Here is a 23,645-nt window from a genome sequence, read left to right as displayed (position 1 = left end):
AATGGAGTGTAACTATATGACAGTTGTGTTTTTTTGAATGCCAATCAGATGAAAGTGAATATGCAAAGAATAGCATGTTTGCTCTGAGACTTTTAGCATTCTGATTCACATATCATACTTGCAAACATATTGACAAGAAAAAAAAGGTACTCTTCTCTTTAAACCCACAGTAGGGCCTGTAGATTAACAGCCTCCAGAATCATTTAAGAAGCCACTTACTGGGATGCAGCAACACATCCCCATATGCCCCACAAAAGCTGACCAATTTGACTTCAGCATGTCTGGTAACAAAGTTATGATACTACTGTGTTATGTGGAGACTTCAAAATGAAAAGGTGAAAATATATATGAAAACATAATATTGTGAATTTCTGTGCTGTTGTCCAGTCAACAAGGACACATTGGACTCATGAAACACATGAAAACATTTTTAGACAGTCTCTGTTAAGAGTTTGAGAGTTTTATAGCATGCCGAGATAAATCTGTGGAGCACCTTTTAAATTATGCAACTACACATCAAGGTGTATTTGTAGGACCTGGCAAGGTCTGCAGTTTGATCTCTTTGGCATGATGTCAGGTGTCTGTTTCAATCTTTATTTGTCTTACATTTCATTAAGTTGTACCTTAAATGTTTGTTTTGTTTCCCGCCCTTTTTGTGCAATGTGTGAATGGTTTAAAAAAAAGTCACAAAAGTGCATTCAAGCATTCTCTTTTCATGGAATGAAATCTCTTTGAGTTAATCTGGGAGAATACAATATATGTTAAAATGTAAACAAATAGAACAGTATAAGAAACCAAAGACACCAACAACTGTAACAGCAAACTGGTTCAGTGGGAGGTGGCTAACTCTCACTCCTCCCACAAATTCAGCTATTTTTAAAAGGTTACCGGCGCGAACAATGACTTGAAGCTCCGGTGGAAGGGTGAAGTCCTGAGGATTGTATGAGTTACCGATGTCAAGTAGTGCCTGTCTCGGGTATGTTAACAGTGCACTGCACTTATCCAGTGCAAACAGAGCAAAAAGTAAACAATAACAAACAACAAGTCGGCATCTGAGAGCGGAGCAAGCAAACACGTCTGACTTGAGGGGCGCCATTGCAGGAGCTGGAATACAAGTATGAAAAGAGACAGGACAGGCAACAGACAAGGCAATGCTATTTATGCTGATGTCTAATGTTAGAGTAGAGTAATATTCAGGTGCATAGATCTTTTTCAGTTCTTTATTCATTGTAATGTGTAACTTTTTTTTTTTCATTTAAAATGTGTCAATGGTCAGTGGTGTTGAGGTGTGGAGAAAAGTCCATGACAGTGAACTTCATGTTCATTGCTCTTCAGGCAGTTCTGACATGTTGTAAGCTGTATTTAGGCTCAATGGTCTGCTGTAAGAATCTTTGTAACAGTTTTTAGAAGTAAGCATTTCTTTTTAATAAGGTGCCACTATTTAGATTGTCCTGAAAAAGAAGTACTTCTGCCTACTGATGGCACCAAGTGTTTTGGCTCAACAGTGTTTAGCTGGTTTTACAGTTGTGTTCAGAAATCATGAGCACAACATACACCATCAATGGCTTTAAAAAAGCAATACTTAGAGCATATTATCTGATCCACTCATGGTGAAATCCTGGATTGAAATCCAGACTTTGCCTTTTTGTGTGGAGTTTTCTTATGTTTATATTTATTTAAAAGGGACAATGTATATTAATTGAGATGAACACGTAAATTAAGTAAGTGTGACTAATTTTCAGCTTTAGTCCCTGGCAGGCTAATGGCATATTAAAATAATCAACAAAACCAAACATTTAGAGGCATGCGAGCATAATTGAAAGACAGAAACACATAACATTAAAATAACCAACTAAAAATTAAGCATAAACATAAAATAACTCATAAACACATTAGAATATTCCTCTTACACAGTTCAAGGGTGGGGCACGTAAATGAGAACGAACAGCTTGTAGAACTGGGCGATCAGAGATGAGAACCGGAAGGAGCGTGTTTGGACGCGTGGTCCCGCTCCTGACATTCTGATACTTTTATCTCCAATTAATGTTTTTTGTCAGGGTCCTGGGTCTGAGCGACCTAGGGTCCCTGAGCAGTTATGGACTTGTCTTATAGTATATGTATTTTTAGTATTGCTGTGTCCCTCTTCTCCCTGCTTGTGTGTGTGTGTGTGTGTGTGTGTGTGTGTGTGTGTGTGTGTGTGTGTGTGTGTGGCCCGGCTAGGGGACTGGCCACACCCGAAGCCCTTGCCACACACCTGGTGCTGATCTTGGCTCGTCGGGGAGCTATTTAGGAGAGCAACGGAGCTTCCACTGACGCGGGATCATTGCGTGAGACTCCACGCTAGTCTTCAGCTCAGTTAAAGTTAGTGTGTGTATGCCTGCAGCAGTGGCGGAGCGGGGGGGTGGCTTACTGGGCTTAAGCCCGGGTTGTTTTTTCAGAAGCCCGGGGTCTTTTGGGGTGTAATTTTTTCATAGTTAGATGCCTGGCTGACAACTGTATCAAACAAAAAAATACACACAATATTCGAAGCACATAGTGCACACTGTGGGAATTTACGACTGTGCGTAAATCCCCCCTAATATTGGTATGATCCGAGCTCAGGCACTAAGCGGGGCGGGGCAGCTGCTGCTACCTGGAGTGCGCTGTTGGAGAAGCGCAGCAAGGCAGACAGTGGAGAGCTTAAGTTTGACCAGGTACCAAAGCAAATCATTCGTACTGTACAAATAATGTAAATATGACGGTGAATCACGAAAGATTGATATCAAACTGATCATTTGACCCATATTACGTTACTTGCTCTTCAAGTGAATCAAATGGCAAAATGAAAAGCCAAACAACAACAATGCTGTTTCTTTAGAGAGTCTTAGCTTACATGTGTGTTTATTTCTTATTTTCAGTTGTTTCCCTCCACGGCTAAATAAATCGGTTTCAGTGATGCACTGATATACAAGAATGGACATAAGGAGCTTCTTTCAAAGAAAAAACTCTGGTAGATGTTATTTTATATATTATGCTTTGTATGTTGTTCAGTATATTTCTATGCAAAACAAGAGGAATTTCCTTACACAGCAGTATATTCATACTTTCATCAAATTTAGGAGTACATATATACTAAGTTTATTGTTTATTAATAAGAAAACTCCAGACGATTCCATTCTGAGCTGAAGAAGCTTCTGATAGGTTAGTAGAGTCCATGTGAGTAAATTGGTGGCACAGCTGTGGATGCATATAAGGCAAAACACAGAGCCTGTTTCTTTGAAATGGGAAAATCAAGAGATGTCAACCAAAACACCAGGAAAAGAACTGTGGAGCTCCATAAGTGTGGCTCAATTTTGAATACAATTTGGTGCCATTTACAATTAAGAAATACAGATAGTTTCTCTCTTTACTCTTAAAGTTAACAAATATGTTTTTTATATTTATCAATCTAAAAAAATAAACATTTAGTCTCATTTGATGTTACAATTAAAAAAGTGTGTTTTGATCTGAAGAGTGTGTAAATATCTGGTTTCAACTGTATATTTGATGATTGTCAGCACAAAGAGGGAGAGAGAGGCACAGAGAGGGAGAGAGAGAATGAGGACAGAACAGAGAGGAACAAGAGCAGGTGAGACACACATGTTAGTCAAATGGTCGTTTACCAAAAGTATCACCGTATCATAGGTCCTCATGTATCTCGTACTTAGTGTTTCTTTTTAGGTTTGTTATTTTTCAAATTCTATATTTATTAAGTTATGCAGGCTTGTTTGCACAACAAGGCTAAATAATTTTATAAACTTTTCTGAATCTAAATAGTGGACTTTGGTAGAATTAAAAAATAAGTGTAGTGCAAGTCTATGATGATTTTTAGTGCTACTATCATCTAGTTCTGATTCTGGTTCTGACTTGGTTAAGTCCTCAGTAGTCCTGATTTTGAACTGTTGTAGTCCTGTTTTAATTCCAGATCAGCTCTGGGTCTGGTTGAATTGGGGTTTAGTCCTCGTGTCTTGATACAGCCCTGATGTTGTTCTGCCTTGCTGCTTAATTAAAAAACTAGTTTAACCCTTGTGTGGTGTTCATATTTTTGTTACTCAGCCAGTGTTCATGGGTCTGGTGGACCCGCTAGAGTTTTGGCTTTCCAAATTAACACTATCAAACAATTTTATGTTAAATTACTCAACAGATGTTTACTTCATCCCAATTACAAACCATATGAACAGCAAACATGGTTAATTTTTTCCCTTTACCTTTGTTAGATCACATTTATGAATTAATGTGCTTCTCGTTTTTTGTTTTTTTTTATAAAATGTTATAAAAAAATAAATCCGTTATAATCAAGTGGAGTGAGTGTAAAGACACAACACATTTACACGTGAAGCAATATGTTTCACAACTAAATGGGATCAGCTGCTCATCAATGGTGACATTAGGCCCAGGTTTGTAAAACAGGGGGAGGTGGTGCACACACTTATCCCACACTGTCCTGATGGCAGCTAGCTTGTCTCTCTGCCGTCGAGCTGGTCTGTCGTCTCGGTTATCAAAACGGATAATCCTGGAAATTTTGTGGAAGTTTTCCAGAGACACTGATGCACGGATAGGTTCTTGCCGGTTTCTGCATCCCACAGGGATTCTGTCGATTCCCCTTTGGACCTGAAAACTCCTGCAAGGATAAAAACCCCAAAGTAGGCCTTTGGGGTTCTTAGATGAATTTGGTCTCCTTCCACCTCTCTCCAAAAAAAACACCTTCCTTCTAGATTACTGCAATCCAGAATAATTTTCTGGATGGAATCTGGGATGAAAAGCTCAAATGAAGACTTCATGTCCTGCACATGAGTAACTGCCAGCCGTGTTGGCCCTGGCTTATCACAGTAACAGCTCTGCAGGGTGGCTCATTTCTTGGGCAAGAAGACCATTCAATTTCACCATTTATTGACATCCATATTTCTTCACTTGCTGTCTGGTGGGCTTGTTCTGGTCCTGGAGCTGGCTGCAGATGGGGTACTCGTCTTCGTTTTGTTACTAAATGGTGCTCAACCTCATCCTCTTCTTCAAAGTCACTGTCAGACTCTGAATTTTCAGAAATGTGAAATATTCTGAAACCTCTTTGTCAACATCATCATCCGAAGCTCCTCTCTCTTCCAAAATCAATTGGATGGCCCTCGCAGCAGATAATCTTTTGCCATCTTTATCAGTTGTGATAAAGAACCACACTGGCAAAGTCTTATTTATAGTATTATGCCCCTAATTTGCAGGTGGGACAGGGTATGAGAAAATAAAATTTGGATCCCTCAAGAAAGAGGGTAAAATGTGTGGGAATGTCAGAGCAGACGGTGTTGATAGTTGAATTTTCAACAATGTTGCAACTTTGTGCGGAGCAGGAGGGGAAGAAAACACCATCAGCAGCACCAGAAAGGAGGAAGACAGAGTGTGGGAACACAGGACCTGCACTTTCAACACTTTTATTAGACCTGGGTCCAGTGGACCCGAACACCTTGTATGTAATGTAAATGCGTGGGGGGAGGTACAGTATGAGGTCATTGAAAATTAGTTCGGATTTATGTTCCTCACAGAAAATAAGCCAAAGCCAATGAATTTCAGGTTGAAAAAATAATTAATTGTTTAATTTTTCTTTTGAGAAAAACTGAAAACGGGTCTCACAGACCCGAACACCATACAAGGGTTAAGGTGTCCTGCATATGTGATATATATTTTTCCCTATATGAAGTCATTCTTTTTTGAACAAAACTCAAAACAGAGCCAATTAATCGTTCAGTCATTTCTAGCCCCCCCCCCCCCCCCCCCCCCCCCAAAAAAAAAATAATAAAATAAATAAATAAATAAAATCCCACATGCATACTACCCTTTAGGGCTAAGCCCCGGGTGTTTCAAATGTCTTGCTCCGCCTCTGGCCTGCAGTAGTGAAGTGTCCTGACGGCTGCTTCTGTTGTTTCCCCAGGAGAAATGTGGACCACCAGACAGCAGCCAGCACAGGGAGTGCTGAGGCACGGGAGTCAGGGGAAAGCAGGGGGATTTATTGTTGTCCTGTCCATTCACTGTAAATAAACGCACTGTTTGCATCGCAGAGTCCTGCATTTGGATCCTCCTCCCCACATCCCCGAAACCGTGACATTTTTAGATCATCAAATTTAATAATATTTCCATCAATATGTGATGTCTTGGATTTTAGTGTTAACTCTATGTTAAGTCTTTTAATAGAAAAGGACTGGCATTTTATTACACTTTCTGCTCTCAGTCAAAATACGAAATGCTTCACACAAAAAGCCGCATTTACCATTCAAACAGCACTTTAAGTACTGTCTCGCATTGTTACCTTATCCTCATGTAAGGATAAGTATTAAAAGTGCAAAAGTGCCAAGCAACTTAACAAAGCAATGGCTAACCATCAGTTCATAATTCTAAACATTACTGATGGCACTTTGCATGTGCACTTGAATTAATCTCTTTTTTAACACTTTTGCTCCCAAATTCATAATATGTACAAAGGGACCACTGAAAACACAATATGCATGTTATCTGTCGTTGTGATGAAATATGATTTAATGCATGAAGATATCAATCCTGTTTTAGTCTACAATACTATAATGGCATTACAGCAATGAAATACAAGCATGCATAATTAATCCTAGGTTACACTGAATGGTTACACAAATTCACTTGAACAATTGTCTGTGGTATGATGGAAATTTGTTCTGTCATTTAATCTGCTGCTGCTGATTCTCCTGTGGAATGAGGGAAAATGATGTGTACATACAGAACAACACAAAGGCTTGCCTGTATTGCCCTTCGTCTGCCAGGCTTCCCCTCATCAATCTTACTGTGGAAGGCTCACAGGGAGCCAGCTGGGCCTGTTTTGAGGCCGTGATGCTTGACAGCTTAAATAGAACAGCAGGCATGATGTCCATTCAGTGACAGAATAAACAGCATTTTCAGTCCCACCGATGAGCTCCGAGACGACATGTTTCAGTCTTACCTGTCTTACCAAGGTGCCAGGCCTACTATTAGCTTATATACGCCAAGGTTGAATGCATCTTTGATTGACCAGAGGGTAAGATCATAGGAGGTGGCAGCAGCAGAATGGCAGGTGAGGGAAATATGGCTCTTTGCCTTCACCTTCACTGACTCAACAGATTCTGCAGTTTTTCTCTCTCTTCATCTGTCCTTTAAAGTGCCTTTGCTTTGGATATTTTGACAGCTTACAAGCTTTTGCAGTTCAGACCTGTTCCATTTTTCCTCATGTCTGTGTCAGAGATCAAGTGTAGGGGTCAAAAGCTCATCAACAGGCTAATGTTTTTTTTTTAAGTGTAGTTAGTAACCTTTTACAGTGAAGAGGTGTTGATTAATAATATAATAATGAATATCTGCCAAAGTAAACTAAAAAGCAGTGATTGTTTAACTGAACTTGGGTTCCAAGGATACTGACATATCATGATAATATGTATATGTTACAGAAAGGGAAATTAATATTTTAAATGTTTACTCTCAAGCAAATGGAAAATGGGTATAAAAATCAGGTGGCTGACAAGTCTTTAGCCAGATGCTCAACAGACTGAGTATTACAAATGGCAAACTCAGCAGCAACCCGTTATCCAAACCTTAACTGAACCCAGAGGAGGCATCATTCCCGAAATCCCACAGCAGAGCTAAATAGATGTTGCTAAGAAGCAAATTGCTGCTTCAGATTTCTTATTATTCCATTTAAAGGTGGCTTAAGTATCCTTCTATCAAGCCACCAATGTACATGTCAGTGCAGAATCTTTGAACATTTTCTTTTTAATATGTGGCTGGCAATTTCAATCACACCCACCAATCCAGGCGTTTGTGTTTGCTCGAAAGCGACAGTGTGATGATAGATAACAAGAATCTCAGGGGGAGGGTGGGCTGAGCGTCAGGTGCACCATTTTCTCCGACAATGTTATTGCACAATGATAAGCTGTTATACAGGGCAGAGGGGAATTTGACTGCAGTCGGAATCTAGGCCACGTGTAAGAATCATCTCCAATTTGGAGCCTCCAAGATTGCCCATGAGGCAACAGGAAATAGTCCCTCCATCCCCTATTATGACCTAACTTGTAATTAAAGAAACACAAAAACAAATGCTGGTTTGCAGACTCTGCAGGATGCCTGAGATTCGTGTAAATACAGTTTTGCAGGTGGAGCCAGCGTGTGTGTGTGTGTGTGTGTGTGTGTGTGTGTGTGTGTGTGTGTGTGTGTGTGTGTGTGTGTGTGTGTGTGTGTGTGTGTGTGTGTGTGATAAAGAGAGCACAGATGCATTTATCTGTCAGCTGGACCGCACGTTTGTATTGAGTCTATGTGGAGGAAATCATGTGTCAGGAGAGCTTCCCTTTGCCATTGTGTATTGAAAGGAGGTTATGGTTTTGGGCCCATATTGTTAGAAATTACAAAGTTATTCTGCTTTGGAGAAAATTCGGCTGGAAGGGCAATGTGTTCCTTTCACTTTGCAACCATTTTGCCGGTGTTACTCATAGAGAGCAAACAGAGAAACGGTTTTCTCTCTGTGGTGTTGAGAAGCATTGCAAATAGAGATGACATGCAGACAGGCGCTCACAAAAACACATTAGAAATACATTCTCCATTGTGCATATCTTTTCACAACATTTTCCCCCAGACAGAACCATTGAACATTTTAGCCTTGGATGATGGCCCTGGAGCTTCAGCCTGTCAGGATCAAACACACCAAACATCCTGGTTATATAAACAAGAACAGTGGAACAAAAGGAAAGATGGGACTTTTCAGTTCATTGTTTTCAGCTGTCAGAACATCAACACCGCTGACATCAAAACATTTGCTCCAGACCAAATGCAAAATTAACTCTTAATCTCTGGGAATTACTGAGTTACATAATTATCATTCATAAAGGTAGTTTGAATCTTTTGCAAGTTTTGTACAAAAGTACTGCATCACATTAGCCCACAGTTCCTTTTTAGCAAGTGTTGTATATAGAATATGGCACTTTTTTGTTCTACTTTGTGACATTTCACTGCAGATGCATATTTCCTGGCAGTGCAGTTAACATAAAATCTTTGGGCCAAATCTGAGTCCAGCACAATCAAGTGTAAGATGTGGGAAGTGACAGGGTGACTACATCTGTTCTTTGCTCTGTGTGTTTGAAAATGTTTCATTGGTTTGTTTAATTTTGTAACAGTCTGCGTCACAGTTCTCCAACCAATAAGCTATATTATCTTAATATCCACTGTAAGCTTTAGTTTTGATGAAAATGTCTCTTTTCAAACTAATTTGTGTAGACTCTATATCAGTATAACTTCTTCAGTCTTTTTGTCATCAGTGAGCCAAGTTGCTTGTGTTAGAATATTGAGACTGTGATAAGAGGAAAAATCATTGCAGCTGCCTCAAGGAAAAAGAAACTTTACCAGGAAAAACTACAGGATTCCCAAAAACAACTGAAACAGCTAGAAAGCAGCCATGCACGAAACCAAAATCCAGCTACACTAGAATGAATTAAAAAAACTAAGAAACGAAATTAACTTAATGTACACTCGGGAAAATTGAAAAGAAGGTGCTATTTTCTAGACATTATTACGAAAGATATTATGAAAATGGCCCTAAATTCACAAAACTGTTGGCATGGAAACTTAAGAAACACCAAGCAGACAATACAATATAAAATAAACAACTAGCCTCTGAAATAACAGAAAAGGAATTAGAAAATGCTATAAGAAACTTGAAAGCTAACAAATTACCAGGAAGTGATGGGTTCACCTCCGAATTTTATAAAGCATTCAAAGAGGATCTCATCCCTATATTGAGAAAAACATGAAATTGGGTACTTGAAAAGGCACAACGTAAGGGCATTATATGATAATCTGTCTGCAAGGTTTAGGATTAATGGCCACCTAACTCAATCTCTAACATTGGAGAGTGGGGAGTGAGACAATGCTGCGCTTGGTCTCCTCTTCTCTTTTCTATATTTCTGGAGCCACTTGCCCAACATATTAGGTAAAGCAGAAAAATTGTAGTTATTGCAATAAATGATGTGGAACATAAAATAGCATGCTATGCCGATGATGTACTCTTATTCCTAAAAACACCTGAGGAGTCTCTGCCGGAGGTAATGAATTATCTTAAAAACATTGGCCCAATGACAGGATACAAACTGAATCTAAATAAAACTGAAGCCCTTCCCTACAATTATAGTCCATCTGAAAAGCTCAAATAAACACATCCATTGAAATGGAACACAGACTCAATTAACTACCTGGGGGTAACACTTACTAAAGATACAAGTAGACTATTTGAAAAAAACTACAGCCATTTATATCAAAGGGTCAAAGAGGACCTCACAAAATGGAATCATATCCCATGTTTGACCATAAGCTCTAGAATAGAAACCATCAAAATTAATGTTTTACCAAGATTTCTATATCTGTTTCAGACCCTCCTACTCCAGATTAATCAAAAAGACTTTATTGAATGGGATAAAATGATTTCTAGATTCATATGGCAAGGGAGACGACCCAGAATACGATACAAAACATTGCAACTGCCTAAAGAAAACGGCGGCTGGGCCTACAATGTTTAAAAAGATACTATAATTCAGCAATGATTAGGGCTGTGTTGCACTGGTGCGATCCCTCATATATAGCAGCATGGAAGGAAATTGAAAGCAAAACAATATCCAATATGCATATACAGGCAGTTCTAGCAGATAAAAATCTACAGGACTACATTTCCGAAATAAGAAATCCCTTGGTAAAGACCGCACTAGAGGTCTGGAAAATGGTGGTAAAATAAAATAAGCTGGAGAAGGATATAAAAATATTAAAATGATTACGATTTTGGTGTGTTTGATCCTGACAGGCATACGATTCAGAATTTACACCAAATCAAATGGACCCTAGTTTTAAAAACTGGATAGATAAAGGAATCACATTGATATGTGGTATAGTAAAGGAGGATGAAATCATGAGTTTCCAAACTTTAAAGCAAATGTTTCATTTAGAAAACCAAGATCACTACAGACACCTGCAGTTAAGAAACTTCTTCACCCGAAGCATCAAAAACCAAACACCCACTACAGCGAGGCCACTTATCCAACTCTTTGTAAATGCTTATAAGTCAGAAACTAAGAAAGGTGTAATCTCACAAATATACAAAAGTCTTCATGATCTCAGCAATTATTCAACAAAGTACAGGGAGTGCAGAATTATTAGGCAAATGAGTATTTTGTCCACATCATCCTCTTCATGCATGTTGTCTTACTCCAAGCTGTATAGGCTCGAAAGCCTACTACCAATTAAGCATATTAGGTGATGTGCATCTCTGTAATGAGAAGGGGTGTGGTCTAATGACATCAACACCCTATATCAGGTGTGCATAATTATTAGGCAACGTCCTTTCCTTTGGCAAAATGGGTCAAAAGAAGGACTTGACAGACTCAGAAAAGTCAAAAATAGTGAGATATCTTGCAGAGGGATGCAGCAGTCTCAAAATTGCAAAGCTTCTGAAACGAGATCATCGAACGATCAAGCGTTTCATTCAAAATAGTCAACAGGGTCGCAAGAAGCGTGTGGAAAAACCAAGGCCCATGAACTGAGTAAAGTCAAGCGTGCAGCTGCCAAGATGCCACTTGCCACCAGTTTGGCCATATTTCAGAGCTGCAGCATCACTGGAGTGCCCAAAAGCACAAGGTGTGCAATACTCAGAGACATGGCCAAGGTAAGAAAGGCTGAAAGATGACCACCACTGAACAAGACACACAAGCTGAAACGTCAAGACTGGGCCAAGAAATATCTCAAGACTGGTTTTTCTAAGGTTTATGGACTGATGAAATGAGAGTGAGTCTTGATGGGCCAGATGGATGGGCCCGTGGCTGGATTGGTAAAGGGCAGAGAGCTCCAGTCCGACTCGGAGGCCAGCAAGGTGGAGGTGGAGTACTGGTTTGGGCTGGTATCATCAAAGATGAGCTTGTGGGGCCTTTTCGGGTTGAGGATGGAGTCAAGCTCAACTCCCAGTCCTACTGCCAGTTTCTGGAAGACACCTTCTTCAAGCAGTGGTACAGGAAGAAGTCTGCATCCTTCAAGAAAAACATGATTTTCATGCAGGACAATGCTCCATCACACGCGTCCAAGTACTCCACAGCGTGGCTAGCAAGAAAGGGTATAAAAGAAGAAAAACTAATGACATGGCCTCCTTGTTCACCTGATCTGAACCCCATTGAGAACCTGTGGTCCATCATCAAATGTGAGATTTACAAGGAGGGAAAACAGTACACCTCTCTGAACAGTGTCTGGGAGGCTGTGGTTGCTGCTGCACGCAATGTTGATGGTGAACAGATCAAAACACTGACAGAATCCATGGATGGCAGGCTTTTGAGTGTCCTTGCAAAGAAAGGTGGCTATATTGGTCGCTGATTTGTTTTTGTTTTGTTTTTGAATGTCAGAAATGTATATTTGTGAATGTGGAGATGTTATATTGGTTTCACTGGTAAAAATAAATAATTGAACTGGGTATATATTTGTTTTTTGTTAAGTTGCCTAATAATTATGCACAGTAATAGTCACCTGCACACACAGATATCCCCCTAAAATAGCTAAAACTAAAAACAAACTAAAAACTACTTCCAAAAACATTCAGCTTTGATATTAATGAGTTTTTTGGGTTCATTGAGAACATGGTTGTTGTTCAATAATGAAATTATTCCTCAAAAATACAACTTGCCTAATAATTCTGCACTCCCTATATATAAAAGAAAGATGGGAGAAAGAGGGAGGTCAGGCAATCACAGATGACAGAACATCTGTTCTTTTCATTGGAAAAGTACAAAATCACATGTATGGAAGGAATTCTGCTGGAAAAGTTTTGCTTGTTTTTTCATTACCCCAGCTATAAAGGCACATTATGATGAAGGAAGTTTTGAATGTTGGAGGAACTGTGGCTACGGAACAGCACACCACTACCATATATTTTGGGATTGTAAGAATATTAAGAACTATTGGAGAGAAGTCCATAAAGTGCTGCAAAACATATTTGGTACATATTTACCCTTTGATTTTAAATCCATATTTTTGGGGTACATACCCTCAGACATAAAGGGTATAGATAAATACTTATTTGGTGTGCTGCTGGCTGAAGAAGGCACTGACTAAAAGATGGCTGACACAGGATCCACCAACATTAAACAGCTGGATTGATGTAACTTTTGAAATTTACAAGATGGAAAAGATTACTTTTTTAGTGAATTTTGAGTATGAGAAATTTGTAAAACACTGGGGAAAATGGCTCCGCTATATGAGTCCTATAAGGCCAGATATCGCTGATATTCATCATTGAAGGAATGGTTGGGTAAATCTTTGTTTGCTTATTTTGTTTTTGATAATAACATGTACTAAGGCTATGTCACCATCTGCTACTGAAAGTGTTGGCTTTTCAGTTGCCCCCTCTCTGGATGTATATAGTTACTTACTATACCTGTTTGTACACATGATTCTTTGTTTTGTGTGCGTTGTTTTCTCTTCTTTTTCTTTTTTTTTTTCATACTCATGTGTAGAAAAAGAACTTGATGTGATGGCGGTCATCCAGACTACTGTATATATGAGTCCAAGAACAAAGGAAGCCATCAAATATTGTACATTTCATTTTATTTTTTGCATAACTTCAATAAACACTTGATTAAAAAAAGAATATGGAGACTATAATATGAATTTGATAGTATAATATATGAGAATATTCACTTTAATGCTTTAGTATGTAAATTAGTGTGACTGTCAACATATTCCAGTATAAACACCTGGTCCTAGCTTTTACTTACTACCCAGTTAGAAAATTTTAATAGAAAGAATAGAAACATTAAATTCAAATCTTTTTGAAGTAATTAAAATAGTTAAATTGCATTTTTTTAATAATCTATGTAATTAATAGTTTGTGACCTAATATGGTTCGCTACACTATTAACTTAAACTTCTATTGATCACTGTTTTTCTACTATTTTTAATATTTTTAGAAACTCAGACCTTTTGCAAATCTCGAGTGCAAAAGAACTGTAGTCAGAACCAATCTCATAAATACTTGATTGGAATATCACGCTGCTGCAACGTCTGTAATATTAATTTAGGCGATTCATGCTGTGCTTGACTCTGACACTGCATTGCATCACATTTAAAAGGTCAATCTTCAGTCATCAGCGTGCTGACTGTTTCATATCCTCCCTTAATGTCATTTGGTTTACTCACATTTGCTGTCCTTTAAGCACTAACCCACAGAGCTGATTCCAGAGAAACAGCACTGACAGAAGGTGACAGCTGCATAGCGCTCTTGCCTTCTGTACAAAGATGCATCAAAATCATGCATTGAAAATACAGTGGTAAATAGTCTGTTGGCCACAAACATGAGTGCATGCAAGTTATGTGTGTGGGGAAAATAACAAACAAAAATACTATAATTTTGTCTAGAGAGCATTGTCAGTGCATAAGCAAAAAAAAAAAAGCTAGCTTTTTCTAATAATTGTGAATCACATAAAAAAATACAAATTCTTGTATTTTTCTCATTCTTGTATTTTTCTTGTTTACGTTATTGCATTTGCACAACTCTGTTGCTTGTGAAGCTCGCACACAAGAATTTCACTCACATGTACTGTACCAATGTACCTGCACATGTGATGTGACAATAAAAGTGATTTGATTTGATTTGATTTGCATGGATGTATCAGAAATAAATCAGCATTCACTAGCTTGCCTAAGAATTACAGCAACACCTTGACTGAAGCAGCCAGCGACTGATCTACAAACCTTTTTGTTTAGTAGATGACCCATTGCACCAACCAAAACAAAGGTCAAAATATTTTTCAAAAGGGAAGGCGAAAAAGGTGAATTGCTAAAATGTTATGAATTTGTCACGTGATCAACCATCCTCAAGTCCTTGAACACATTTTCACCATGTCTCTGTGTAGCTGACAAAACGTGTCTGGATCAACAGGCATCAGTAATTTGCCCCTGCAGATGGGAAGTGCTTTGGGGTTTTCTCAGAGTACACATTTTCCTTCTGTTACCCCAGAATGCAAAATCAATGTTAAAAAGCTGCCATTTTGCACTTTGCCACCTTAAATGGGAGCCAGCAGTTTGCTTTTGAATTCACCTCAAATCTAACTGTCTTGCAGTTGCTGGTAGCAGTGCAGACTGTGGGAAAATGTTTTCTGTTTTGCCATTATAAAAGTCTACAAGCCTGGTTTCTTAATGGAGGACAAGCTTGCTACTACTGAGGCAAAGACATTCACCTTGGATTTTTTACTTTAAGATTTTACACTTACGATAAAATTATACATAATTTTACATAAGTCATATTTCCATTATGCAGGTAATATAAATCTGGCTTTCATACAATTTCACACATATTTCACATTCACACACTTCTGACTTGTTTTCCAACTGAGATATTTGCGTGTTAAAACAGGTTTAATCCTGTTAGAACTTTTTGTAACAGCTTCTCCAATCGTGTTCTGGCTTCATGGAGTGCAATCTCACCTTGTTAGCAAGTGGGGACATCACTGGAAGTCGTGTAGTTGCATTATTTTTTGAAATCATATTCTCTCTAATAGTGCAGCTGATACCAGTGTTATGCAGTATGCCTTTAAGACAGTACTCAAAAAAACATGAATGCAAACATAGATCCCTGGTGCTAGGGTATCAGTGTGGACAGAGTGCGTAGCATTTCCTCTAGCAAAATGCAAACAGCGAAGGTCAGAGTGAAGAAGGGAAGGCTTTATGGATTCCTATCCACATATTCTTGTTTTGTTCAGCAAGTGGATTCTCATTGTCAGACCTCAGCTGGAAGGCCTGCTTTGCACAGAGCTGTCCTTGATCAGGCAAGTGTTTGATAGCTTCTCAGCAAGTGTTTGGAAACTGTCTCGTTGTGTGTGGAGGGGTTGGCTTGTTCTTTGTTATATGCAGTGCAAGTGAGGATGTGTGTAAAGGGAGAATGATAACAGTAGAGGAAATGAGAAGTGAGCTTGCTCGGTGTGGGGGTATGCTGCTGTTCTGTCTGTTTTAGTCTGTAAAATGTGTTGGAATTTTTTTTGGTGAGGGTTAGAAACTGCTGTTCGCCACATAACACAACCACTCTGGGTATGAGCTGATATCTGTGACTTTATTGTGCAGTGCCTGAAGACAATTTGAAACAGAATGGAATATGAGGTTAACTGTTAAAGTTTCAGATGTACTTTTAGCTGATATGAGTCTACAGTAAGCATATGTCCTGTTTGTAATGCATTAAAACTCATTAATAGTTTGTTTACTGCAAATGCTTTGAATAGGTCTAAATGTAGTGAATTGGTTTTCCTGTTAACGGTGATAATCTAAATTGGAATATCTGAAATTAGATGATACAATTCATCAAATGTCAGTGGAGGAAAAGTCCCTGGCTCACCAGACCATTAAAGTTTTAACATGCTTTTGAAAAACAAATGTCAGTTGGAGTTGGTTCAAACAAGGTCATTTGGACACAGACTCTGTCTTTAACTAAGACTGCACATAAAAAACTTGGTGCAGTTTCAGATAATGAGACTTGGATCCCTGATCTGAAAACTTAAAACTGCCCTGTCTGAAGTCTTCAATTAGGGTTTGATGTTAAACTGGCAAAGACTGAAATTCTGAATGTGTGCACGATACAGTTACACCCCCCAATTAAAGATACTGAGAGTAAATTCTATTCTCTAACTCTGTATTTTATTATCTTGCAAAATACAGGCTCTTGCACTTTATTCCCTAGTTTGTCATGTCACTGTGGGTGTGTGCGGGTGGAATCGAGAACCTAATAGGTCATGCTGTGAGTTTCCTAGCAATTAGCCCATCGCTCATAGATTGATTTGTCTGTAAAATGGAGGTCATGTTGTGAGGTGTCAGTGAGACTCGGCCCAGAGCATACAGCCTGGATCACATACAGTGGCCTTCTTGTGTTTGCTGTCTCTGCTTGAACTCATAGGCTTTGGCAGTGACTGTAATTCTTTTGATGGGTTATTAGCTGTCTGCTTCTCATCCCCTGGTGTGTACGTGTTAGAATTTGTGCTTCTGAAATATTTTGCCACTGCCTCTTCCTCTTTTTACGCCAACATGCAGATGTAGCTGCTTGTTCCTGTTTGATCAAACACATGGAAGCCTCATTCCTCTTACAGTAGAGAGAGAATGTGTGGCTTTACTCTCCTGTCACCAATGTTCTTTGTAAAGCACTGGCTAAATGTTGCATTATATGGAAAATACAGAATGGATCAACTGTCATTCATTATTAGTTATCAACCTTTCAATTAACATCTGATAACAAAATTTCCCTTTAACTATATATATATATATATATATAAAATTCCCCACTCGCCCCTGTGGGCGGTCAATCCTTCAAGCTCGGGTCCTCTACAAGAGGCCTGGGAGCTTGAGGGTCCTGTGCAGTATCTTAGCTGTTCCTAGGACTGCACTCTTCTGGACAGAGATCTCCGCTGTTGCTCCCGGGATCTGCTGGAGCCACTCGCCTAGCTTGGGAGTCACTGCACCTAGTGCACCGATTACCACTGTGTGACGTACGCTATGCACAGATACACCCACACACAGGTTGTTATCATCAGATTCCACATTTATTGCGAGTGTCCACGGAATTATAACAGAACACCGTCTGACAGCGGTCGGTTCCCGCAGAGTCTTCCTCCTCCGCTCCTCTCCACCTCACTATATAAAGGGAAGGAAAACCACCATCAGTCCAAAATCGCCATCAGCTGTTCTCACCAGCACCGCCCCGTTGAGCTCACTGCATCACTTCTCCCCTGCAGCCGCGCCCCGGACCACACCTCCGCCACACACTGGGACCACCGTCACCTTCACCCTCCACATCTTCTCAAGCTCTTCTCTGAGCCCTTGGTATTTCTCGAGCTTCTCGTGTTCCTTCTTCCTGATGTTGCTGTCATTCGGAACCGCTACATCGATCACTACAGCCGTCTTCTCATGTTTGTCTACCACCACTATGTCCGGTTGTTAGCCGTCGGTATCTGGAAGTCCGTCTGTATCTGGAAGTCCCACAGGATCTTAGCTCGGTCATTCTCCATCACCCTTGGGGGCATCTCCCATTTTGACCCCGGGACTTCCAGGTTATACTCGGCACAGATGTTCCTGTACACTTTGCCGGCCACTTGGTTATGGCGTTCCATGTATGCCCTGCCTGCTAGCATCTTTTTTTTTTGTGTGTGCATCCCGTTTGGATCTTTAGCCATCAGAATTGTTGTCTTAAGGCCAAAAAAGATGCAAAGCGGATTTATTTTACCAAGTGGATCATCATGGCCTTGCCATATTGGTCCATTTGATTGACCTTTATTGTAATTACGAATTTATTTTATTTTCAGTTGCAACAAATGGGACAGACATGACTGGGGGATAGGACAGGGAGAAAGAATGAAAGAAAGAGAGGGAGAGAAAGAAAACCTGCTAGCATCTTACACCCTGCTGTTATGTGCTGGATTGTCTCTGGAGCATCTTTACACAGCCTGCACCTGGGGTCTTGCCTGGTGTGATAGACCCCAGCCTCAATGGATCTTGTGCTCAGTGCTTGTTCCTGTGCTGGCATGATTAGTGCTTCCGTGCTGTCTTTCAGTCCAGCTTTGTCCAGCCACTGGTAGGATTTCTGGATATCAGCCACCTCCTCTATCTGCCGGTGGTACATACCGTGCAGGGGCCTGTCCTTCCATGATGGTTCCTCACCTTCCTCCACTTTCTTGGGTTTCTGCTGCCTGAGGTATTCACTGTCAGTTGGGGCCATCTTCGTGATGTATTCGTGGATGTTCCTTGTCTCATCCTGGACTGTAGTGCTGACACTCACCAGTCTCCAGCCCCCTCCTTTCCGCTTAGCGTACAGCCTCCGGGTGCTGGACTTGGGGTGAAACCCTCCATGCATGGATCTTGTTCTTACCGTTCAGCTGACTCCTTAGGACTTGCCTGACCCTCTGCAGGTACTTGGTGGTTGCAGCTTTCCTAGCAGCCTCTTCATGGTTCCCATTCACCTGTGGGATCCCCAGGTACTTGTAACTGTCCTCTATGTCTGCAATGTTGCCTTCTGGTAGTTCGATCCCCTCCGTTCTGACTACCTTCCCTCTCTTTGTTACCATCCGACTACACTTCTCCAGCCCGAACGACATTCCGATGTCATTGCTGTATATCCTGGTGGTGTGGATCAGTGAATCGATGTCTCGTTCACTCTTGGCATACAGCTTGATGTCATCCATGTACAGGAGGTGGCTGACAACTGCTCCATTCTGTAGTCGGTATCCGTAGCCAGTCTTGGCAATTATCTCACTGAGGGGGTTAAGGCCTATGCAGAACAGCAGTGGGGACAGAGCATCTCCTGCCAGTCTGCCATTAGCTGGTGTTTTGTGCCTCTGGTATTCTTGCCCATCCCTTTCTGTGCCAGGCTCATGTATTGACCCATGTGCCTGTTCATCTTAGCTGCTATGATGCCTGACAGGAGCTTCCACGTGGTGCTGAGGTTATTGGTCGGTAGTTGGAGGGGACCGGCCCGTTCTGGGGGTCCTTGAGGATCAGGACTGTCCGGCCTTCGGCTAGCCATTCCGGGTGTCTCTCGTCAACTAGCAGCTGGTTCATTTGTGCTGCCAGGCGCTCGTGGAGTGCAGTCAGATTCTTCAGCCAGTAGGCATGAACCATGTCAGGGCCTGGTGCTGTCCAACTCTTCATACTGGAGACCCTTTCTTGAATATCTGCCACTGTGATGGTTACTGGACCCTGTTCAGGGAGGTTGCTGTGGTCTGCCCTCCGATCCACTAGCCACTGAGCATTGCCATTATGGGTTGTGTCCTTCTCCCATATGCTCTTCTAGTATTGTTCTGCCTCCAGCCTTGGTGGTGCTGTTCTCACATTGTTCCTCTGCCACTGAGAGTACACTTTGGCTGGTTCTGTTGAGAACAGCTGGTTTATTCTCTTGCCTTCTATCTCTCTGGTGTACCTCCTCAAGTGGCTGGCCAAGGCTGTGAGTCGTTGCTTGGCAGTTTCCAAGGCCTCAGGTATGGACAGCTTCCTGTACTTCCGATAGTTGGCTAACCTCCCTCCGTGCTACCTTGATCTTAGACTCTAGCCTCCTTCTCCATGGAGGGTACTGTCCCTTGTGGCTGTTCAACTGGCAGCCAAGCATCTCACTGATCACTGCTGCCGTATTGTAGTTCAGCTTGTTAGTGTCGGTAATCGTGGCTGTAGGTATCGTCCGTAGTGGCCAAGGCTGTGAGCTGTGGCTCTCAGCGAAGGCGGTTGCACTTTTCTCCTCTCCTCCTCACCCTTATCTTTCCTGCTTAGCCTCTATGTCCTTGTCTTGTCTCGTATGCATTACTCTCCCTGGAATAGACTCACACGGTCGTTCTCTAAAGCCTAAAAGAGAATTATGGATTTGATCAACTGGTCTCTGAATGCTATTGACACCCTTTTCTCAACGAGAAGTCTGGGCTCGGGAGAGCCTGAGTGCCCTGGAGGGACTTTCCCTGCCGGATACACGATGGACGGGTGGCAGAACTGGAGGGTCATGTGCCTGGCGGGACTGTCGATCGAGGACGCTGAAGATATCTATCTATTCGGAACCGTGATAACAGGGTTTTTGCTGATCGGAGTTGGCTTAGCCCTGGTTTATCGGAGAAATAAGAAAGCAGAACCGGCTGTTCAAACCCCCACAAGGCTGCCCGCTGGAATCGAAGCGATGGGACGAGGCGCGACCTCTCACAACGAACGTAATATGGTCAACACCTTGGAGACGCTTGCATCGGCTGTGAAGGCTCAAAGTAACAACATTGAGCGTATGGGGGGATACATCAGAGAGAGGCCTGCTCAAAATGGGACCCTTGAGCGACAGTTGGAAGACATCGCGGAACGGATCACTGCAGCTGTGAGGTCTCAGAATCAAAAGAATGACAACACCATGGAACAGAAGTTTGATACCATCATGGGGAGGCTCGCGGCTCTCCAACGGGAGATCGAGAGGCCAGTGTCGGAGTGTTAGGGCAGCCTGAAAATTCTTCTTGGCTGCTCGCATGGAAATTTACAAAATCAACATCGAGATTGCGGACCCCCCATAACGCGTCAGCTGCTGGCCCAAGGCTGGAGCCGAACAATCACTCCCTGATAATGACTATGTTACGGCTATTCTTCCCGTCCCATGCAAGGACACCTGGATTGGCTGGAGGACTGTTTACTTAGCCTGATAGGCCGAAGGACACTGTCTCAGCTAAACTATGGACACGCACACACATACACTTACACTGATAAGCACTCACTCATCCCCCCTCCCTTTCCAACGCCTTCGATGCTTCTTGCCCCCTGGGAACACGAGGCGGGTCCCGGCCCGTGCTGTCGAATAGATGACGGCGCCGTCGTAGGATGGCTGCTGTGTTGCCTGGGGTTACTCCTCATCCCCTACCCATCCCTGTGGCTTGTCATGTCTTCCATACTGTTGTGCTGTGGACATTTATGTGCTTTGTGCAGAGGAGTTTTTTTTTTGTTTCCTGTTCTCGTGCTGTCCTACCATGGAAGCACAGCATGAGTGGAGGTCTCTTTTTTTCCTCTTGTACCTTCCCGTTGTTGTGTACATTTCAGTGTTTTTCTGTAACGCTACCGATCTCCGACTTGTAACCCCGTGTGATGTCTGTGTTATGTGTGTAAGGTCGGGGGGGGGGGGTTCCATCTCGCTACAGGGCAACCTGCTAGTGACAAATAAAAGCTGTTTCATTCATAGTGCTGCATTAACATCATCTAGCAGACCTTCTGAGGGTACTTCACGTAATCTTGGCAACCGGCCATGGGGGGTCCAGGTTTCATGCTTGGCCATGATCCTATCTTTCAGGTCAGTTCCTCTCACACTCAACGATCCTTCTCCTATTGCACTTGGGGCTTGGTACCCAATCTCAGGTGGGGGTGATAATATCTCCCCCCTGACCTGGCTCCCCCTTGCCGTAGCATTTATGTTGTACCTCGTCAATCTCAAGCTGTGAGAGCAGTCCCTTCTTTCGAATGTTGGAACACTGAGCTACTAGTTGTTTCGCCGTCATTGTGGATGTTGGGTATCGAAGAATCCATAGGTCCCTCATCCTATTCATGTAACCCCTTCCGCCAGGGTTTCTTGCGTAGTAGCATTCCAACAACGCCCTGTTTTCGTCTCTTGCCCACCGATGCCTTCTTGTTCCAGTAGCCCACTTCTCGTCAGGGTGCCCTGGTTCCTCAACACCTGATGCGGACCTTGTTGATCGGGCGACGTCCAAGCTGGCATGCCTTCATATTTATCTGTCTTGCTCATGTCTGCGGTAGGTTTGCTTAGCATAGGGGGTCTAGCCTTAGGACCCGTACTGGATACAGATGCCCCAGGCGGGAATCGAACTTGCGATCCTCTGCTCCAAAGGCGTGTAGTCTAACCACTACGTGTGTGTGTGTGTGTATTGTTAAAGGGAAATGGTTGATAACTGATAATGAAATGACAGTATTACATATCAATCTTAGTATAGTTTAAAATCTTTGATCCGTTAGATCTAACAATGTCTCAAGTTGAAAAAAAATAATTGAGGTGTTTTCAGTGTCCTAATTGTGTGTAGTTTGTGACTTCAGAGTTGAGATATAAGTAAAGTATTAGGACACTTGCAGCATCTGTCGTTTCTTTATGAAAATAGTACCTGGTTAAAAATATAAAGAAGACGTTAGACATCAAATGGCACAAAAAAGTAAAAGTAAGACAAAAAAGCACAGACTCCCAATTAATTTCAAAATAATCAGTCATCTGCATTTAGTGTTAGAGAGTTTATTTTATTTTTTCCATTACCACCTGTGGAGTTGCACTTGTCACTCATTTAGGTTCAAGACTTCAAGGTGCAGCTAGCCTCACTTTGAATATTCTTAGTAACACTGCAGTTTTTCAGCAACCTGGGCCAGGGATGGAAAGAGACATAGCTCCATGCTGGATCAGGTTTACAATTCAAGATGCAACATGATGAAGAGACTGACTTACATATCATGGTCATGGCTATCCTGCAGTCGATGAATCCGCCTGCAGAATAGATCGTGGCCACAGTCTCTTTCTCCCAGTTATTGTGAAATGAAAAGTATGGCACAACCAAGAGCCCTGGGGGTGGGATTTGCTTCAAGTTATCAGATGTCAGTAGTAATTCAGATTGATGAAAGATAAGAAAAACTGATTGCATGGGATGACGGACAGCTGTATCACTGATAAATCTGGCTATCTCTGACCCAGCCGAATTGACATCTGTGAGCACAGAGCAGTTTTATATATCAGCCTCTGGTAGTTATTCTGTCTCCGTCACACATGTTAGTGTGATGTCAACTGAGTTAAAGATCCCAGTATTTCTTTGTGCAAGCTAAGACATGTGTGAAGCGATGTGACATATTCTAAACCACATAACAAAACTCCTTTGCTCCTTTGTATGTATTTGAAACCAAAACAACTCTGAAAGCAAATTTTGGGAGACTACATGACATTTAGATAAAAGCCAAACTGTATAAAACCATTTCCAAACAATCTCAGCCTCTGGGTCTAACTTGGAATTTAGAATTAATTTACAATTTATTCCCATTTTCTTGTGGCAGCTCAATTTTTTGACAACTTTTTGACCTCGGTGTGTTTGTGTTTTTTTCTGTCACACACA

General features: G+C 41.5%; 1 protein-coding gene and 1 long non-coding RNA gene across 4 annotated transcripts in view; both read left to right on the top strand.

Moving 5' to 3' along the window:
• The window catches only part of opcml (opioid binding protein/cell adhesion molecule-like), a 436,379-nt gene that overhangs the window by 209,574 nt on the left and 203,160 nt on the right, over nucleotides 1–23,645 (top strand). The window contains exon 1 of one of the 3 annotated variants that reach the window (XM_082549248.1): nucleotides 15,676–15,836. The exons of the other annotated variants lie outside the window; for them this stretch is intronic. Coding sequence (XP_082405374.1) covers nucleotides 15,736–15,836 — 101 coding nt within the window. The 5' untranslated portion in view covers nucleotides 15,676–15,735. Of the gene's footprint in view, nucleotides 1–15,675; nucleotides 15,837–23,645 lie in introns of those variants that run through there. 3 annotated transcript variants of the gene reach the window in all.
• On the top strand, nucleotides 2,948–6,063 carry LOC309715832. The gene is made up of 3 exons (XR_014279321.1): nucleotides 2,948–2,989; nucleotides 3,537–3,607; nucleotides 5,936–6,063. It is a non-coding gene; the product is annotated as an uncharacterized lncRNA (long non-coding RNA).

The sequence above is a fragment of the Aulonocara stuartgranti genome (assembly GCF_965226115.1).
Source record: "Aulonocara stuartgranti genome assembly, chromosome: 10".
NCBI lineage: Eukaryota > Metazoa > Chordata > Actinopteri > Cichliformes > Cichlidae > Aulonocara > Aulonocara stuartgranti.
The sequence above is the reverse complement of the archived record's forward strand: the minus strand, read 5'-3'. Positions and strand labels throughout refer to the sequence as shown.